The following is a 15,329-nucleotide window of genomic DNA, read 5'->3' as shown; positions in this document are numbered from 1 at the left end:
TGGTAACCCACTCACATATTGCATTGGCCTGGGAGAACTGATGGGATGTTTGGAGATGAGGTTAAGAACTTGGCTAAGCGGGGGCTGCATGTAGGCTATTTACATTAATATCATGAGCAGCTAGGAGAACACCCTGCACAACAAGTAGCACAGGGCTCAAATCACCATCACAACTCTACAGCAATCCCAGAAAAAAAGTCTACAGAAAGGCCTTGAGCGTGCCAAATAACCAACAGAGCCTTGGGTGCTTGTCCACAAAGTTTATTACAAAACTATGTACTACCACTAGAGTAAAAAAAAAAAAAAAATCAATCCCTGATTTAGTTATTCTGTGCCAGGCTTCACCCTTCTCCCAGTAAGCAGTTCTCCAGCTACTGCTTACAATGACCTGCCATGCAGGGGTGTCTTCACATTTAACTTGTTATAGCAGCAGCTCAAAATTCAGCATGTGGGTCACATTAAAATCGGAAGAAAACACTTTTATAAAAAACATCTCTCAGTTCTAAAACAGGTAGAAAAAGTTAAATAACTGCGGGAAAGGCCTTGCACTGCAGAAAGCTTTGAACCCTTTTCCTGTACATGTTTTCTTGATCTGAAAGAAAAGGCAACAAAATGAGACTATTAAATCAGTTCAATCCCTTCCCAGGAAGGGTAAATTATGTGATGAGGAGCTAGCTCCGCCCTCCTGGATCTTGCTGTGTAATCCAGGCACCACGGCTGATGCAGCCCTAGACTAAAAACCAGATCTGTTTGTATCAAGCCTCAATCTTGGAGGTGCCTCATGGATAGAACAGAGCACCTGGGGCTAGAAAGCCACCACTTACTGCCCCAGGCCCAAGGCAACAAAACCAGAACTACAAGAAAAACCAAAAGCAACAGCCCAGAGCCTCAGTTCTTTTATAAAAGGACTAGATTGCATCAGTGTGCATTTTGTTAACACCTCCATACCCCTGCAGACCATTAAGCCTTGCTGTACTCCTCCAAGGGCAAGTATTTCCAGAGAAAATTGAGAAAACACATACTGTAACACAGGCTAAGCCTAGCTTTGTGTAGCACTGGACTGGTCTCTTAATAGGGAATGCTGAAGGGCCAGTGGTCCTTCCCCACATCAGGAGGGGCACAGAGGTCTCACCTGGAGCGATGTCACAGACCAGCTGGCCCTGTCCCCATCTCCTAACTGCTGCCCGCAGCAGCAGCACCCCGGGGCACGCGGAGCAGGTCAGCAGCACAGGGTGACCAGTGCTTTGTCCTGCTGCAATCCAAACTACTGGCACTTACTTAGGGCACCATTTTGATATCCACAGAGTCATAAGCTGAAGCTTTCATCTTTTCCAGTGGCTTCTTGAAGAGCTGCCGTAGCGCCTCATAGTCAGGCTTCTCCTCGTACCCTAGTGCCATCACTTGCTGCAGGTAGCTCTGTAGAGCATCTGCAAAGCAAGGAACATCACTGCATGGAGCAGCACATCAACGCCAGTTGTCTTTACAAAGCTGCTAAATGGCCACCTCAGACTGCTGGGCCTGCAGATGGGTCACCCACCCACCCACCTCAGCCAGCTACAGAGAAAGGGAAACAAAACCAAAGACTAATATGGAGCTCAGAGACAGGATGGGGAAATGACCTCTAGCCCCAAATACTGAATTTTTAAAATCGCCAGAACGCTTGCCCCTTCAGCAAGGCTCATCAATACAGATACTGGGTAGCAGCCCCCCTTATTTTGCTGTGAAGAAAACAAGGGATTTGCTCACAGGAAGAGCCTGTCAACCAGTCCATGCAATGCTTGGTCACCATTGCCAGTGGAAGCCATGCTGGACTAGCACCTCAGCACAGAAAAGGTTCTAATTTCAGGTACAGTCAATCCTCCCTCCCCAAGTCCAACCATCACAGAGAGCAAGTCCATACCTGGAATGGATCTCTGCCTGAAGCATAGTTGAAGAAGGCATTTCACATCTGCTCTGTACCTGGAATAATTAGTGCAGAGTGCTGTCAGATGAGAAGCAATGGAGCAGGCACATTTGGCAATAAGGACAAAAAAATAAAAACAGGCTGAATTCAGATGGCTACATTCTGAACAGAGCAGGAATCGGGGTTCATCAAACACCCTTTGGCCAGGTTCAACCTTTACAGTGGGATTTACCCACATCCCAACAGCGTACTGACTGACTGATTTCAGTCACAAAACCTCCCTCACTGCTTCCTGCTCAGCATTTCCCCAAAAAGCAGATGATTTCTCCTACTTTTCTTTCTTCTCCACCACAGTTTCTACTTTGTCCAGCTCATCAGACCAAGGCAAGAAGCCACAGAGCCATTTCAGCAGACAGTAGCCCAGAGATTCCAAGTCACTCCGGCGAGATGGTCCTGATACGAAGGAAGACATATTCACATGTGAAAAAAGTTTGGCAGCCACCCAGAAGAGGCCCAGGCTAGCATCCCTTCCAAAAGCAAGTAAGGACTCCAGCACTCACTGCACAACCTTACAAGTCTCTATTTCAGGTGCCTCTTCTGTAAAACAGGCAACCTAATGAAGGGGTACAAGTCTAAAGAGCATAAGAAACGCAAGAGCTTTGTTAAAATGTGCTCTAGGATATTGATACTTCTGGGAGCCTGCAAACTCACACAGTTGAGGAATTGCCTCCCAGCCTCTGGAAGAACACTGGGAGAGAACAGTCACATCCCAGCCAGGAGAGGAATTGGCTAATTTAAAAGCCTTTCCAGGTCTCATTGCTTCAAGGTCAGAGCAGAGCTTGCTGCAAATCTGTTTCAGGAAGGGATCCAGCCTGGCTTGAAACAGATCCATGCTAAGCCACCATGAAGCAGCCCTGTCTTCTATTCCTCACATGCTTGCAGTAGCCAAGGCTCCAGATGGAGCAGGAACATCCCTGCACCTCTTGCCACAGTCGCCGAGCGACCTGGCAAGCCTGAACACAGCAGCCCAGAGAGAGGCAAGACTAAGCAGCAATAACAGAAACGCCAGCAGGGAGCCCTAGCTCCAGCAAACACTGCCACAGTTAACAGCTCCAGCTGAGGTTTGCTGGCTTGTGTCAGAAACCAGGACTCACCTGCTCCCTTGTGGCTGTCCAGACTGATAAACTCCACCGTGCCTTCATGAGGGGTCCTGCTGCCTTCACGGTGAGCCACATGCTTCCCTCCTGGGCAGTAACGAAACGCAAAGCAATAGCCTGCTAGGGTCACCTGGAAGATGTCAGGAAGTACATGTCTGTGTGTGCGTGGTGTGAATTCTGCTTACAGTGCAGCCCGCAATCCCACACTACAGCACCTGCCTGAGCACCATGGTCTGCCCTGCTCCCCTGCCCAGCAGCAGGAACCTGGGTGTTGCTCTGTCCCGTTTCACAAGCCCACTTCCACTGCCATTTCCCCACAGCACGGCTCCTGCTCCCTACCTGTGTGAGGTCAGCTGGGTTCAAATAGATGTTCTCAGCTGTGACGTCCCCATGCACATACTCATTTTCATGAATGTACTCCAGGCAGTCTAGCTAGGAGTAAACAGAAGAGGCGACCATATCAGAACCACACAGACTCCCTCAGCACCCTGGCTATCACTGAGCTGGACCCTCCCCAGTTCCCCGCAGCTGTGTGGAAGAGCACAATGAGCACATCTCCGAGCCTCTGCTGTTCAAGTGTCAGGTTTCTCTCATTCTCCTCACCCCACAATCCTTCAAGGTGACCTATTGTAAGATGTTACTCAAGTTTACAACAGGCTCAAGAGATGCTACATGAGGACCCCAGCCAAGCCCCTGGCTCCACTTAAAAAACACCTTTGAAAGAGCCACAGGAAAAGTTATAGGTCTTTTCTGTAAAAGTCTCTTAGCATTGGTTCTCTACATACCAGCCGGACTACGATCTGAAAAGCTGCCTTCTCCTTCAGCAGGTGTAAGCCATCATTCAGGACGGACTGAAGAGTTCGCCCCAAGTCAGAGAACACCAAAAACCTACAAGAGACAAGGGTTTAGCATGTAGCAGCACCAACCTGACTTGAAAACCCTGGAACAGACACTCGTCAAGTGATCCACCTGGATTAGACCCCCCCTTCGACTCCCAAGTTGACCTAGGCAAGTATTTCCTTAACTTTGGTCACAGAAAACTTCTTGAAAAGGAGACATGCTGATCATGTTGCACATATACAGCTGAAACCCTTCATGCTAAGCTTAAAAGGTGGCAGTAAGGCATGCCCTGGCCTGAGGGGCAAAAGCAGCAAAAGCAATGACTTCACCAGAACCACAAGGACTGAAGGAACCAGAGTAGTAAGAGAGGCAACCCATTTGTTAATGAGATGGGAGCAGTGCATAAGGTTAGGAGCCCAGGAACAATGAGAAAAAAAAATAGCAGACAGCTAGGAGAGAAATGGGAAAGTCCAGGAAGATGGCAGTTGACAAAAGAGCTCAGCTGTGCCCCTCGCAGTCAGCTCACCTGTAGCTATCTGCATGTAGTCCAAAGCCAACGCAACTGGGGATTCCCAGCAATGGCACAGAGTGCCACTTCTTCCACTTCTCCACTAGAAGGGGAGAGAAGAGGACAGAGTGTAGCATATGCTGCAAAGGAGCTCCAGAACGAAGGAGCCAAGTCCAGGGTGCCCTTTTCTTGGAGGCCTGCTCTGCCCTGAGCAGCTCACAGCTGGAAGCCTCTCTCCTACTGACTGTCCCACAACCACTGGCCTAACTTGCTGGGGAATTGGCAGGTCAGTGTGCGTAGCATGGCAGAGCAACAGTAATATGGAAAATAAGATGCTGGGAATACCAGAGCAGGCTAAGGATGTGGTTGCTATAGGGCTAGGCAGAACAAGAAGTGGGGGGGGAAGAGAGAGGGATGGAGAAGCAGATTTTTAGGGTCCTCTCAGAAGTGCAGGTTTGACACAAATTCCTCCGTCACCCCTGCCCATGTTCTCTGGTCACCTTTGCTTTTGCTCAGGTTTTGGGGTCAGTGCAGTAAATACCAGACAGCAGCTGATGGAAAAATCCATGGAAGGGGCACAGAAAAGAGAGGGAGCCAAGTCCAGTCAGGCTGCAGGGCTGAACAGCTACCAGTGAGATCAAGGCAAGGCATGGGTAGAGCAGGAAAGCTTCAAAATGCCAATATTGCAGTGTCCTAAGGTACACAGAGACTCCTGGGAGAGCCGGCTCTCAACCAAATTTCTCAGCCGTCTGGCACTAACCAAGCAGGGAATTGGTTTATTCTAGCCTGGCCTTCCAAGAGACTCACATAACTGACAAAAGAGGGATGCCAGTATTCCTAACAAGGAGCCTAGTCCTTGCCCTTCCAAGAAGCACCAACCTGTGCCTGCCTTTGCAGCTCGCTGGAAGAAATTCTGTTCATTGTAGATCTTGCCATCTTTGACATCCTAAAGGGAACAGGAAGGAGAGGTGTCACTTCAGCCACGCACACTCTGCTAAAATAGGAAACTTGGGCAAGATTGCTACAAGACCTTCAGTAGTCATTGTAAAGAAAGCAACACACACACCACCCCTCAAAAAAAAAAAAAAAAAAAAGTATCAAATACCAGGTCAGCAACAGAGCTGAGAACAGAGCTCAGGTCTTTGGTTCACTATTTAATGCTGCGCCTAACATACGAGCACCAGCACAGAACAAGGGAACGGCCCTCTCAAGTCAGACATTTAAAGCACAACGATTTACTGTGGGTTAAAAAAAGGTAGACAATGCAGGCTATCTGGAAATCTAGAGCAAGCTCTCGCCCCAAAGCTCTTATGTTAAAAGGAGCCAGAGGTGACCTTACCCACAGCACAGCCGAGCTTATTTCTGCAAACAGGCAAGACTCAGCAAAGACCTGTAACATTTTACTCTAGCTGCCAGAAAGTGAGACAAGTAAGAAAGTCTGTATTTGTGACATTTAAGTGTCTGCGTAATGCGCTGACATCTTATAATCCGCCTTTTTAGGTCAGCAAGCATTACTGCACTTTTACTACTGCTGTGATTGAGTGACCTGAAATGCATACAGTTTACAGTCAACACGCGTGCATCTGCCCACAGCACACACATTCAGCACACTGCAGGCTAATTTAGGACAGATGCTATTACACACGGGAGGAAGCAGCAGCTTTATATTCTAGCTGGTTGGATACCAGAGGCCCTACTCACAACTGGCCATGGTAGCTGGAGGATCAGCAGGCTCCAGACAACACAAACCACCATGTTCCAGAGAATATTTTAGTCTGCACCTTGCCTGGCAAACTGATCTGAGCCATCAACCCCAGGAGCCAAAATGCTCTCTCTCGTGTGCCATATCATACTCTGCAGTCCTCTGCAGCCGTGAGGGCTGGGCTGCAGCCTCAGAAGACTCCCAAGCAAAATGCCAGAAGATGCCAAAGGTGCTAAACAGAAGAGCTGGGAGTGTTGTGTACAGAAGTGATTATAGTTCCCCACCTACTGGTTCTAGTTTTGTGGCGCTCAGCTGTCTTCTCTCATTAACGCTGTATTTTTTTCTCCATCATTTTCAATGTCTCCTCTGACAAAAAGGGAGAGTGATTCTTCAAGTGGCCGCAAGAGTGGGCACCAGCAGGTCCCTCACAGAGCCATTAGACAGCATTGGTCTTCCCACAGACAAGTGACCCCCAAGAGCCACGGCACACAAGAAAGAGAGTCTGCTCTGGTTTGCGAGTTACCGAACTGAACCAACCAAACTTCCATTGTAGAACAGCTATTACTAGAAACGGCACGTTCCTGGAGAACCCAAGTTATTGGCAAGGGCCTGGAAAGTGGGCTCGAACTCAGCTATAATTGCTGTTTGATTTAAAAACGTGCTCTGGCCTTGCAGAGTCTCTCACTACTAGTTCATCACGCTACCTCAGCACAGCCACCAAACTCTAATCTCTCCAGTTTCCACAGACTTCAGCAGGGTACCTGCGCATTTCCCATCCAGGGAAGAAGTAGGTCTGACATTAACAAATCAAGATCTTCACCTTACACCACCAGATTCAATTTTGGAGATTACTGAGCCTGGTAGATCAAAGAGGCAACCTTTGGTGACAAAGGCTTTTCAGTTTTTTAATCCTCCTATTTTCTTCACACCTTTAACAGAAGAGCCAACTACTACTAAAATCCAAGCATGATACCCTCAGGAAGTTATATCTATTCCCTAAGCTAGAAGGGCCTGCTGTGACCTCTTCCTCTGCATTCCTCGGACATGTTCAGCCATACGGACCAAATGGGTTGGGCCCTGGACACAGTACACTATGCACTAATTCCTTACCCAAACAGATCAAAACTCACAAGTTTGAGGGAGTATCTTTGCTTTTGAGGACAGGCTCCAGATGCTGACTGCGCTGTGGAAGGATGGAACAGATGTGGTTACAGGAGCACGGAAAAGAGGCACTTGCAGTGTCACCTGCATCACTGCACACAGCCTGTGCAGCTGGCTTTTACTTATCCTCTGCTTCTTTCACCTGGTCTTTGCAAAAGCATCCTCTGTGACAGCGTCCTCCCAGATTACGACAAAATAATTCTTACCTTGCTCCAGAAGCACAGCACCCCTGACATGCTTCAAGTGCAGTTCTGCTTAAGTCACAGAAGCATCTAGGCATGGCTACCGTAGCGGGGTGCTTTGAAGGTGGTACGTAAAGAACAAATCATTAGCAGAACCTCCAAGGCACCCCGAAATCCATTTGCTGAGCATTTGCTCCAGCTCACTTCGTAGCCTCTCAGGTCTGTAAGAGACACCAAGCCCCTTGTGCTCTGCATGGACATTGGTTACATGTGTCCCTCTCCGGAAGGGTTTGCGTCCATTACTTGGCCCTGGGGTAGCTCCTCTTCTCCTGCTCTTAGGCCGAGAGCTACACAGTGGTTATCTGCTGCTCATCACCCAAAAAGCACTTCTATAAAAACGCCCTGCTCTGTAACATTGGTTTTCTCTAGCACTTTGTTAAAGACACAGGTGGATGCCCAGATGGCGTAATTAAAAGGGAACTAAAGCCAAATATCCGGCAAAACAGCCAAAACTTACTAACGGGGAAATTTCCTCCTGCAGTTTCCAAGTTAACAACACAGAAGATGGGACCCTTCCTGCGGCAGCGCACGGCTGGGGAGGGAGACGGTCACCGAGGAGGCGCCCGGACTCGGTCGCCCGGACGGTGACCGGCCGCGGCCTGGAAAGCAGGAGGCGGCGGCAGGGCTCCGAGAGCCCCGCGGCCCGCCCGGTGACGGCGCGGCTCCGGCCCGGCACGCCCGGCAGGGCCGCCCCGGGGGCACCGGCCCCGGCCCCCACCCGCCCCCCGGCCCCAGCGCACCTTCGTACAGCAGCCCGCAGCCGCCCTGCTCCAGGAGGCGGCCCAGCCGCCACTGCCCGCCGCCCCGGTCCGCCAGCACCGCCCCGGCCGGCAGCGGCACCGCCGGCCCCGGCCGCGCTTTGCGGGGCGAGCGGGAGCTGGGCCGCGCCGCGGGGGAGGCCGCCGGGCTCCGGGGCGGCGGCGGCGGTGAGGGCGGGGGCGGCTGCTCCGCCGGGGCCGGCTCCTCCCGAGGCTCCGCCGGCAGCCTCCCGCCGCAGGCCGGGCAGAAGCGGAAGGTGGGCTCCAGGCCGCGGCCGCACCACGGGCAGCACCGGCTCCGCCTGCGGGCACAGCGGGGACAGGGTCAGCGCCCGCCGGGCCGCGCCGCCCCGCTCCCGCCGCCCCCGTCCCGCTCCCGCCGCCACCTCTGGACGTCGCGGGCCGCGCCCGGGCTCCGCTGCTCCGCGCCCGGGCCCCGCCGCCCTCGGCCCCGCCGCCCGCGGCCCGCCATGGCCCCGCCGCCGCGCACGCATGCGCGCAGCCCCGCCGGGCCGGGCCGGGAGAGGCGGGCGGGCCAGGCGGGGCCGCCCGGGGCAAGGGGCCGGGCAGCGGGCGGGACCCAGCGCGCCCCTCGGGGCTGGGCTTGGCGGGGGGCTGCGCCCGACGGAGCTCCCGCAGCCGGCTGCCAGCCGGGGGCAGCGCCGGGGGTGGCGGGGCCAAGAAGGGGGGACAGTCGCTGCACAGCAGCAGCTGCCGCCGGAGAGGGGAGTGAGAGCAGCCGCCCTGCGGGCAGCGGGGGAGCGGGCGGGGGTTGGGGGGGCTCCGGCAGCCCGTGGGGAAGCCCCCGGCGGGGCAGGCTGTGCCCTAGCCCAGGGTGCCAGGGGGCGCTGACACCACCACCCCCCGCAGGCAGGGGTGGTGCCCACGGGGTGGGCTGCCGGCAGGGCCCGTGGGGAGGAACCCGGGCTGGGGCAGGGCTGGGGCAGGGCTGGGGACCCCCCTGGGGCCGGCTGTGCCTGGGGGGCTGTGCCCGTGGGAGGACCCCCGGGGCAGGGGCAGCGTGTGCGGGGCTGAGCGCAGCCCCAGCCCCGTCCCTGCAGCGCTGTGTGGGGGGGAATGGGGAGTGGAGTTGAGCTCGGGAAGAAGGGACAACTAGGGGGAAGGGGGGTTTATGATTTGAATGGTAATAAACTAAGCTTCCCCAAGTGGACTCTGTTTTGCCCGTGACGTAATTGCTGCGTGATCTCCCTGTCCTTATCCTGATCCACCAGCCTTTCATTCCATTTTGTCTCCCCTGTCCTGCCGAGGGGAGCAGTGATGGGAGCCGCTTTGGTGGGCACCTGGCATCCAGGCAGGGTCAGCCCATCACACTGGCACCTAAGAAAGAACATCAGCACGCTACTTAAAAACGGTGTTAGGACTGCAGAACAGGTTCTCACAAGTCAATGGGTGCTGATCGGCAGCATAGGGCTGGGAGGAACAACCCTGGGTGCCCAGTATGGATGTCTCCATATACTGCACCTTCTGTACATTGTACACCTGTAATCCCCAAGCAGGCACCTATATGTTGCCATAAAAGAAGCACAGGTGGACTTGGACCTTCCCATCTGGTGGGACAAGACCAAAGTTTGCTTGGGGAAGGAGTCTGGCCCCTGAGACCCCACAGCAAGGGGGTAGAAGGGGGCAGGCGAGGTGTGCGCAGCAGGCACCTGGTGTCTTGTTCCAGAGAACATCTGTACACATAATGACGTTGCTTTTCAAAGCATCCATCCAAACATGAAGAAAGTGAGCCATCCAAACACCACTGGAGCACGAACAGGAGTGATGTGGAACTGAAGGCAACAGCTCATACCATGAAGAGCCAATTAATTTTAATATTAATTTGCATTTTGGCTAGCCTGTTTTGCTATTCAACCATCCTCCTGCAGGTTCACCATGGTATTGCATTAGGATCCTGTGCTACACCTGCACCCACGCTGGCTGGGCAGTATGACCCTGTTCGCACTTATTTTCCTCTGTGTCTGGCTTTCACTTCCTCCAGCCAGCGTCTTTATTTTATGTAGTTCCTTCTGGCAAGGATAAGTAAGCCCGCAGAGGTTTTCACCCTTGACTACACCAGTTCATGGCTCAGGGGATGTCCCTTCTTGTGTTTCCCTAACTGGGGGCTCCAGGTACAGTCACTTAGGGTGGCTTTGCTGTGACACTTGCCACTTCAGGCCCCCCCAGGCAGTGGATCCTTGCTCACAGCCTCATAGCCTCCCTTAGCGTTTGGGGGGGCACTGTCCCCATCCTCTCCAGGTGGTTGATAGCCAAGCCCTAGTGCCCTCCCCTCTGCATCCTCCGTGTTTTGTGGTCCGTTCCCTGCAGACTCCCGATGCCCGTAACCCATTTACTCGCTCGAGCCAGTGCCTCCCCTCACCGGCTCACACACCTCCACCAGTGGCTTCTTGGCCCTTGCCCTGGGCTGTCACCATCACTGCACCCTGGCCTTTCCCAGTGCCTCATCCCCACCTAAACCAGGCTGCTCTCCTCTCCCTGCCGCCACCGCAGCCAGCGCACAGCATTTGATCTCGTCCCGGCAGCTTGGTTTTTTAATGTGCCTTTTTTCTGAAATTTTCCGTTCCTTTATTGTGGGGATAGAGTTACGCATTTATCTCCCTGCCCCACTGCCCACTCATCTCACCCACTAAGCTCAGTTTAAAGCCCCCTCCCATGATGGTTTTCATTTTAAAGGCTAGCACTCTGGCTCTGTTTTCCTTTAGCCAGAGCTCACCTTTCCTGGGGACACTCCCTCTATCCCAAAAGTTTCTCTAGTTTTTTTCTAAGCCAAAACCCAACCCACATGGCCAGCAAACTGCCCACCCTCGCTGAGCCAGCAGCACTATCTGCCCCACATGCAGCTTCCTCCAAAGCAGTGGGTTAGGTGAATTTTGAACTCCACCTTGTTCTTGGAAGAGGAAAACATCTAAACTTTTAGGACAAGACTTGTCTCCCTCTGGCCTTTGCGTGCTGTGGATGGTCCATGCTGCTGTGCCCGCCAGAAGCATGCAGGCAGCTAGGGTGGCAACAGGCAGATCCCCATCTCCTCCCTTCGGGGATTTCCTTGGTGTCAACTCGGTTATGTCTCCTTTATCTCACCTCTGACTTCCCAGCACAGCTGCCAGCAGCCCGAGCGTGTGACTTATCGGATTTGTGTGCTGGCAGAGATCTTTGAGCTTGACAGAGCACCCAAAGCTGCCAGTTCTTCAATTGCTCTTAATGAAATGTGACTATTCCTTTGCATTTACACACCTCTGATCCTGAAGTGAAGCGATGCCGCTTGTGCAGTGGTGCTACAGTCCTGGGAGAGGCCTTGGGAGTCTGTCAGCTCCGCACTGCCAGCTTCAGCCCAGCAGCCATGAGAGGTCCCGGCTGCTGGCGCAGGAGGGCTGCCTGCACATTCCTGGAAAGTGGCCGTGGGGACACTGGCTGCCCATCTGGGGTGAAGGGACAACAGCCTGCCCTCAGGCAGCAGCTGGGCAGCGCAGGCAGAGCCTCCTCGAGCACATCCCGGGCTGTGCTGCCTTCCCAGCTCAGTCTGCCGTCTCCCCGGCTGCAGCGGGATGCTCACCCAGGCATGGAGGAGCAGTGGCCAATGTTTCCAGCCACATCTCCTCCATGCTGGTGGTGCACCAGGGGCTGTCGAGGGCGCTGAGCTCTCTAACCCCCAATAGGGACATGGGGACAGAGCAGGGACACCCTGGGGAGGCTTTGCAGGAGGCTGGTGCATCTGGATAGTGCACCGGCTCCCTGCAGGGCACTGCCGGAGAAATCACACTTTGAGGGGCACAGGGATTGGGAAGAGCAGTGGAAGGGTCCTGGAACGCTTTCTCCCGTGCCAGCCTTCCCAGCCCATGGCAATCTTCCTGTGTCTGAGCACTGCAAGGGGACTCCACCTCCCCTGCACATCTCCCCAGCGCTTCCAGAGCGGAGTGACGCACTAGGAGACTCCAACCTGGCCACCAGGGTTGGGGGCTGCATGCTGGCATGCCCCTAGGGGCAAGGGAAGAGGGAATCCACCCCAGGGGGAAAGCAGCCAGAGAGATCTGGTCCTCGCCCAGCAAGCACCTGCACCCAGGCAAGGCAGCAAGGTCCTTCATTCCCCCGGGGGCATGGGGGAACAGCCTCTTCACCCCAGGCCCCCACGGTGGTCTCGCGGGCAGGTCAAGACAAACCTCTTCACCACCGCATCAACACTGCAGGAGCCAGAGAGGATGAGCTGCAGCAAGCCACAGCGTCATGCTTGGGAAGTGACAAGGACACACCTTTCCCTGGAGTAAGACCAGATGGGAACTCCCCCATCCTTCTGCTTTTGTGCAGCCGGTGTTCCCAAGAAAAATGGTTGTTCTCAGCCTGCCTGGCTCTGCAGAGCAGATCCCTCTGCCCATGGCGCAGGAGGATTTGAGCATTTGTGTGTGCACACACACATGCTCCCCTTCTACAGCAGCAAACCCTTGATGTGGCATCACTGATGATGCCGGGTGAGCAAGGCGGGAGGGTGTGTGGCCGTGCATGCTACTGGTGCTGGGAGATGGGCAGGAGCGGGGCTCTTCTGACCAGTGTGGGGGAGCTGAAGGGACTGGATCTGCTCCGCACTTTCATGGGAACCACCATCCCGGCGTTTCATGCCTGGGCAGTGGCGCTCAAGGGTAAAAAATGCCAGTCCCAAGATTGCACCATCCAGCACTGCAGCAAAGTTAAGGAGCAGGGAGAAAGTAAGACAAGATGGGAAATGCTCCTGGCTGAGGCTGGTGTGTTTGTTCCTGGCCTGGCAGCTCACGGGATGTGGTACCCAGGTAGCCCTCGCTGCATGTCCCCAAGCCACCAGCTGCCCTGGAGGAGGGTGCTGCCAGGCGTTACAGGGTGTCTGCCCGGCTGACACTCCCTCCTGCCCTCGCAGGGAGCAGCAGCAGGGCAGCAGAGGCTGGGCAAGGAGCAACGCAGAGGTGGTGGCACGTAGGCAGAGGTAGTAAACCCCAGCCAAAGTCCTTGCCCCCATACTGCCCTGGAGCAGCAGGGCCATGGGGAAAGCAGAGGAACCAAAGCAGAAATCACTTAGTAGTGTTCTTCTTCCCAACATCCGCATTTTGCTGCTGGCTGCAGGAGGTCAGATGAGGAGCCAATGCACCCTGTACCGGGTCCAGGCCACGTGTCTGAACTGGCATGGCTGCACTGGGGACTCACTGGCAAGTCCCCCCAACAACACCTCTGCCAAGCAGCCCCATGTTTTGGATGTTGTTTGGGTGGATAAGGTGGTTTCCTGATGCGAGCCAGCACCTTTAAAACTGGTTTAACCCCGAAACCAGGTATGGGGTGGGCAGGGCTGGGGTCTCTGAACCAGGCAGACAGTCTGAAACAGCGTGACAGGTATCCCCACTGCTGCTGCTAGGGTGGCCCCAGTGGCTGCCCCCTGGCAATAACCCCAAGGGAGCTGGGGGTGATAACAGCCAGCATGGGAAGGTGATGGAGTACAGCTTGAGCCAGTCACCTTGGGGACACACAGGGCGCCAGCAGGTAGCAGGAGCGGGGTTGGCAGGCTTGGCCTGCCAGCACAGGGGCTGATTCCTCCTTTCAGGTGCTGATGAGTGATGGGCGATCTCAGAGAGGGACATCCCCCCAGCAGGCACTTCCTAGCTGCCTGGTACCCCGCTGCCCTTTTCCTGTGGGTTTCTCCTGTGTCCCTGCTCAGTCCTGTCCTGCACACTCCCCATCGTGGGTGCAAGCTGAGTCACTGCGATGCCACTGCACCTCATTGCAACACCTCCCATCTTCTGTTCTAGGAGCCATGAGGAGCCTGTAAATACTTTCTTTGGCAAGACTCTTGTTTTGATCTAATCGCTCAGCTTCCTTCAAAGGCAGGCACAGAGAGCAACTGCATGAGGCAACAGGGAAGGTCATGGGGAGAGCTGCGGCAGCAGTAATTGGGGAGGATCAAACCCGGGCTCAAGCTGGGGTGTGGATGAGTGGCTCAGTCCCGGCTGGCATGAAGCTCCTGCATGTCACCACAGGCATTGACTGTCCCAGATCCTCCCCAAGATCATAGGCACTTACGGCTCTGCAGCTGGGACGAGGCCAGGGTCCCCATGCTGCCATCCATGCTGGGGTGCAGACCCAGGGTGAGGCCCTCACCATGCCATTCCCGTTGTGGTTGCAGCAGGACACTGTGCCACATGGTGACAGGCGATGGGGGAAGGCACGGTGGGAAGGTGTGCGCCGCCCCATGCTCAGCCCACCTGCATCATTCATGTCTCAAAGTGCAGGTGTGCCTCTGCTGAGGGATGGCAGCTCGCTGGGCCAGGCTGGCTCCTGCCTGCCCCTGCACCCTGTTCGTGAGCTCTGCTGGATGCTGCTGCGTAGCTGAGTGCCAGCAGGAAAGCTTTGCTGTGGTCAGGTGGCTGCTCGGTTGTCCCTGGCAGACGGGCTTCAGCTCATCGGGTGCCTGCTGAATGAGCCAGGTCTGTGCATCTCCCGGTGCAGCCCAGCGAGAGAGGGGACCCGAGCAGCCTGGCCAGTGGGGATGCTCCTGCAGCCACCCCATCCAGCGCAGCAGCAGCAGCCCCCAAGCAGAGCGCAGCTGGCAGGGAGAAATCCAGTGGGCGGCTGTTACAGGGCCAGACCCACAATTGTGATTTGCTCTGGGTGCCCTGGGAAGGCAACCTCAGCCAGCAACAGGAGCAAAGCCACCAAGGCGGCAAGTGGGGTGGCAGGAGCAAAGCCACTGAGGTGGCAACTGGGGTGACAGGAGCAAAGCCACTGAGGCGGTGAGCGGGATCGCCCCTTCCAGCTTGATGGGTCCTAGCGGTGCAATCATGGGATGTCACTCTCCATTTGTACACAGCTATTTTTAAAGCTGATATTGCCGGTTCCCTCTCTCCCTTACCAAGACAGCTTCACCCTTGCCCCGGTTTCTAGGTTTATTTCCTCCTCCACCCGGGGCCAGCAGGGGCACAGCGGGTGGCTACGAATACCTAAGATTAAAAGATTGCAGGAGAACACCAGCTCAAAGCCATTGCTGCAGCATCCATCTACATGGAGACACCCCCCCAAACTGCTTTGCT

The 15,329-nt window shown here is 54.9% G+C and overlaps 1 protein-coding gene across 1 annotated transcript; it reads right to left on the bottom strand.

The window, feature by feature from the left end:
- Positions 1-245: 245 nt before the first annotated feature.
- VRK3 (VRK serine/threonine kinase 3) lies at positions 246-8,743 on the bottom strand. The gene is made up of 12 exons (XM_040590472.1): positions 8,658-8,743; positions 8,254-8,573; positions 7,241-7,293; positions 5,288-5,354; positions 4,427-4,511; positions 3,846-3,948; positions 3,400-3,492; positions 3,058-3,190; positions 2,236-2,356; positions 1,901-1,959; positions 1,279-1,427; positions 246-592 (listed from the first exon to the last, which is right to left on the bottom strand). Exons 1-11 carry the CDS (start codon positions 8,741-8,743, stop codon positions 1,279-1,281), a joined length of 1,269 nt encoding a protein of 422 aa, XP_040446406.1. The 3' UTR covers positions 246-592.
- Between the last annotated feature and the right edge of the window lie 6,586 nt (positions 8,744-15,329).

The sequence above is a fragment of the Falco naumanni genome, chromosome 4 (assembly GCF_017639655.2).
Source record: "Falco naumanni isolate bFalNau1 chromosome 4, bFalNau1.pat, whole genome shotgun sequence".
NCBI classification, from domain to species: Eukaryota; Metazoa; Chordata; class Aves; order Falconiformes; family Falconidae; genus Falco; species Falco naumanni.
The sequence above is the reverse complement of the archived record's forward strand: the minus strand, read 5'-3'. Positions and strand labels throughout refer to the sequence as shown.

What these genes read in the sequence shown, in the direction of transcription:
- VRK3 (XM_040590472.1), bottom strand. Translation starts at nt 8,743, where the DNA reads ATGGCGGGCCGCGGGCGGCGGGGCCGAGGGCGGCGGGGCCCGGGCGCG. An exon ending in AAAGATACTCCCTCAAACTT is followed by an intron (nt 5,355 to 7,240) that starts GTGAGTTTTGAT and finishes TGTTCCCTTTAG; the next exon opens with GATGTCAAAGATGGCAAGAT. An exon ending in TTCAGATCGTAGTCCGGCTG is followed by an intron (nt 3,493 to 3,845) that starts GTATGTAGAGAA and finishes GTTTACTCCTAG; the next exon opens with CTAGACTGCCTGGAGTACAT.